Below are 4,082 nucleotides of genomic sequence, written 5' to 3' on the forward strand. Positions count from 1 at the left end.
TTGCGGCACTTCTGCGTGCTCGCGAGGGTCCTACACGATATTAGGCAAGTATACCAATTTTTTTTTTGGCTTTTCAGTGTATTTTTCAGGGCAAAGTAGCTTACGAGGCAATTCAGAATATGAAATATTTAGACAATGTTATTTCTGAAGCACTTCGTCAACTTACTATTAACTGTTATATATTTTTTCAGGGCAAAGTAACTTACGAAGCAATTCAGAATATGAAATATTTAGACAATGTTATTTCTGAAGCACTTCGATTGCATCCACCTGTTGTAAGGTATGAATAAAAAGTTTCTGATTTTTGTTCGAATTTTTGCTCGAATTTTTGAACTATTGAATACAAGGGAATTGATATACAGGGTATAACACAATGACAGCCTTTATGGTACCCAAATAATTAAGGAGACTTAATTTTAAAATAACTTTTTTTCTCTTTTTTTTAGTGAAGACCTGATATATGTACTGAAACGCAATATTATTGGCTTGATTAACAAGCATTGAAGCATAAATTTAAAACTAAATTTAAATTGCTCGTTGAAATCTAAGTAGTTGAAGCACTGAAACTAATTCCTTAACATCCTATCCAACACTTAACTATTCAAGCATTTCAAATCTAATTTACTTAATTTCATAGATACTTTTTCATCACGTTGGATAGAAGAGCTGTAGTAGATTACGAATTAAAAATTCGATGATTCCTAAAAGATCTAAATTTACCAAGCATTGAAATGTAAATTACTGAATTATTGAAACTAATTCTTTAATATTCTATTCAATATTTTAACTTATCAAGCATTTCAATTCCAATTTACTTCATATAATTGGGAATTTTTTGTCAGGTTGGACAAAAGAGCTGTAGTAGATTCCGAATTAGCAAGTACTGGATTCTTCAGGGATTTTAACTAATCAAGCATTGAAACCTAAATTGTTGAAGTATTGAAACGAAAACTATCTCTGAATTAAAACCTTATTTACTTAATTTCATTAACCAATTTGTTAACAGGTTGGGCAGAATAGGCGTAGTAGATTACATGTTAAAAGGTACAGGATTCCATAAGGATTTAAATTGACCACGCATTGAAACCTAAATTACTGAAATTTTGAAACTGAAACTATCCCAGCCTTAAAACCTAATTTACTTTATTTCATTAACCAATTTCTAAACAGGTTGGGCAGAATAGCCGTAGTAGATTACATGTTAAAAGGTACAGGATTCCTTGAAGATTTAAATTTACCAAGTATTGAAACCTGAATTATTGAAGTATTAAAACTAAAAATATCCAAGCTTAAAACATAACTTATTTTATTTCATCCACCAATTATTTTAACAGGTTGGACAGAATATCTGTAGTAGATTACAAGTTAAAAGGCACGGAAATCACCATTCCTAAAGGAACGACTGTTACCACTCCAGTATATGCTATGCACAGGGATCCAGAATTTTTTCCTGATCCTGAAACCTTCAATCCAGATAGGTAAAGAACACATTTTCTCAGACTTAAAGAAGCATTTTTACGCAAAAAAAAAACATTATTGATGAAGGGGGGTGGAGATTTTACTCCCATTTCTTAACCCAAAAAATCTTTTACAAAAACTGATTTTTTAATGATTTAGTATTTTTTTTTTCATTTAATAAAAACCGTTTTTTAATTGAAAGGTTTATAATATTGTAATTCATAATTATATAGATTTCAATAGTTACAGAGCACTTTTTAATTTTCAGACGTAGCTGAAAAACTATTAGAAAGTGCTAACATCAAAACTCAACATTTTTCAACTTAATATTGTATTATACAGTGAATTCAGAAATCAAACGAAAATTATTTTTTTATTGTGGTAATAAATTTGCTTTAAAGTTCATCGGAATTTTTATTTTTAAGATATAATTCTAACTTTTTAAGGTTTAGTAAGACAAATTTATCTTTAAGGACATATTTTATTTGGAAAACTACACTGGTGATCACAAGTAATAACTGATTCAGATTCGTCTTCTTATTGTTGAAACTGTTTAAGTCTCATGGAAGCCCTGTTAATATGACTTCTAATAATTTTAAATAAAAAATAGTCGTATTTTTAAGATTGCGATTCCTTAAGAACTATACAACTAATTTCACACAAATTTGGTATTTTGCCATGAAAATTGTAATTTTTTTTAAAAAAATCATATAAAAATGATATTAAAAATTTTTTGGCTATTATTAAATAATAATAAAGAAAAGTTTTTACTAAAAGTTATTTTTTAAGTGTAATTATCTTTGAATAAACGAATTCTATAATTGTATGTGAAAATTTTTCCATTCGCTTAAAAATTCTACAGTAAAATTAACATTAAGAAGCCTAAACTTTTGGCCGCTATCCTGTCCTTCCTATTGGGATTATATTTCCCATATTGCAAGTACCCCCTATTATTCAGGGATAGAAATCCAAATCAGATTGAAAGAAAGGTATGTCTATTCAGAGAAAGTACCTTTTTTGTCAGATTTCTTAACTTAAAATATCATCTGTCGTAATTAGTTATCTTATTTGCGGTCACCTCCTCAAACCATTAAGATTGAGTTCTAAATCAAGAAGATGCGATCATTAATTTAAAAGTTATTTTGAGTGGTCTGTTTCAATTTATTTATTATTGCGCACTGTAATTGACATAGTGCTTTCCTTTTATTTTATTTTTATCCTTGCTGTTGTTGTTTAATTATTTCTTCCCTATATTAGTTTCAAATTTCTTTCTTACAGATTCAGTCCAGAAAATAAAGATAAAATTATTCCGTACTCCTATTTACCATTTGGTTCCGGACCTAGAAACTGTATTGGAATGCGATTCGCTCTTTTGGAAACCAAAATATGCCTTACCTATGTCCTAAGTACTTTCCAAGTACTAACTGGTCCAGAAACAAAGGTATTCCTTAACGTCTATTTTTAAATACAAGTATAGTGGGGAATATCACCCTTCTATGGAAAGAACTTCCCTCGTCATTTATCTGGAGCAGTGGCTGTGACTATTGTTACGAGGTTTAATTATTAGAGTTCATATTTAAAACAGGTTTTGGGTCAGGTCGGTGGGAACAGGGACTCAAGGAGAGAGAACCTTCTTTTCTTTGAAATGCGCTATTTCTTGTTTTCATAGAAGCGGGTGGCCTTGGACAACATGTCGAGGGAACTTCTTTCTATAGACAAATTATACATCCCACAAAACAACTTGTATATTTCCCACAAAGAAAAACTAAAGAAAGTGACACATGTAATTTCACTGAAACTTAAATAACGCTCATCATGAACTTCACTTGCTATATTTTCTACATTATGACAACAATCAGATTAATCCCTTGAACTTGTGCACTCGAGGTTGTTCGAGCTCGCTGAACAGGCCAAACTGTGCACACTCGAGATAATTCGAGAGGAGTTGTATTTTATGTTGCAATAATTTTTCACACTCGAATATAATCGAGAATTGAAAATAACAATGTGAAAGCGAAGAAAAAAAATCGTTTTATTGATATTTATCATTTACATAGGATTGTTAGCTATACTAGTCATAATTTAGTTTTATACACATTTTATGGGATCAATGAATCAATCTTGTTCAACGTCAAGCAAATTTCTTAATGAAAATAATTTTTGTTACCGACTCAACAGACTCTAAAACAGATTAAAGAATACTTTATGTTTTGTTCTGAGTTTTTACAAGGAGTGAAAATAACTTCAGATTCTGAAGTTATTTTTACCTCAAATAAAAGTAACTATCGTTTTCATAACGTAAGATAATTTCTATAAAAAATATTTTCCTTTACAGAATTCATTTTCACCTAAAGAAAAATCATTATTGTTTCGTAAGAATTTTCACTTAAAATAAATGTAACATTTGTTTCAAAAGTTCTTTTACATTAAAGATAATTATAGTTACAGAAGATTTTTTTTAAATTCATTTTCACTTGCTGTAAAAATGACTATCGATACAAAAGCACTTTAACTTGAACTAAAGAGAACTTTACAAAAGTTATTTTCACATAAATATTTTAACATAAAATTTCACATAAAATTTCACAATTTTACATCAAAATATATTATGATTGTTATGATCA

General features: G+C 29.1%; 1 protein-coding gene across 1 annotated transcript; it reads left to right on the forward strand.

Moving 5' to 3' along the window:
- Positions 1-89: 89 nt before the first annotated feature.
- On the forward strand, positions 90-2,938 carry LOC122273611 (cytochrome P450 3A19-like; the record flags this gene model as incomplete). Its single annotated transcript, XM_043057645.1, has 3 exons — positions 90-280; positions 1,335-1,478; positions 2,737-2,938. Coding segments are annotated over 3 exons (522 nt in total), but the record flags the coding sequence as incomplete, so codon positions are not given.
- Between the last annotated feature and the right edge of the window lie 1,144 nt (positions 2,939-4,082).

This window comes from Parasteatoda tepidariorum, unplaced genomic scaffold (genome assembly GCF_043381705.1).
Source record: "Parasteatoda tepidariorum isolate YZ-2023 unplaced genomic scaffold, CAS_Ptep_4.0 HiC_scaffold_5986, whole genome shotgun sequence".
NCBI classification, from domain to species: Eukaryota; Metazoa; Arthropoda; class Arachnida; order Araneae; family Theridiidae; genus Parasteatoda; species Parasteatoda tepidariorum.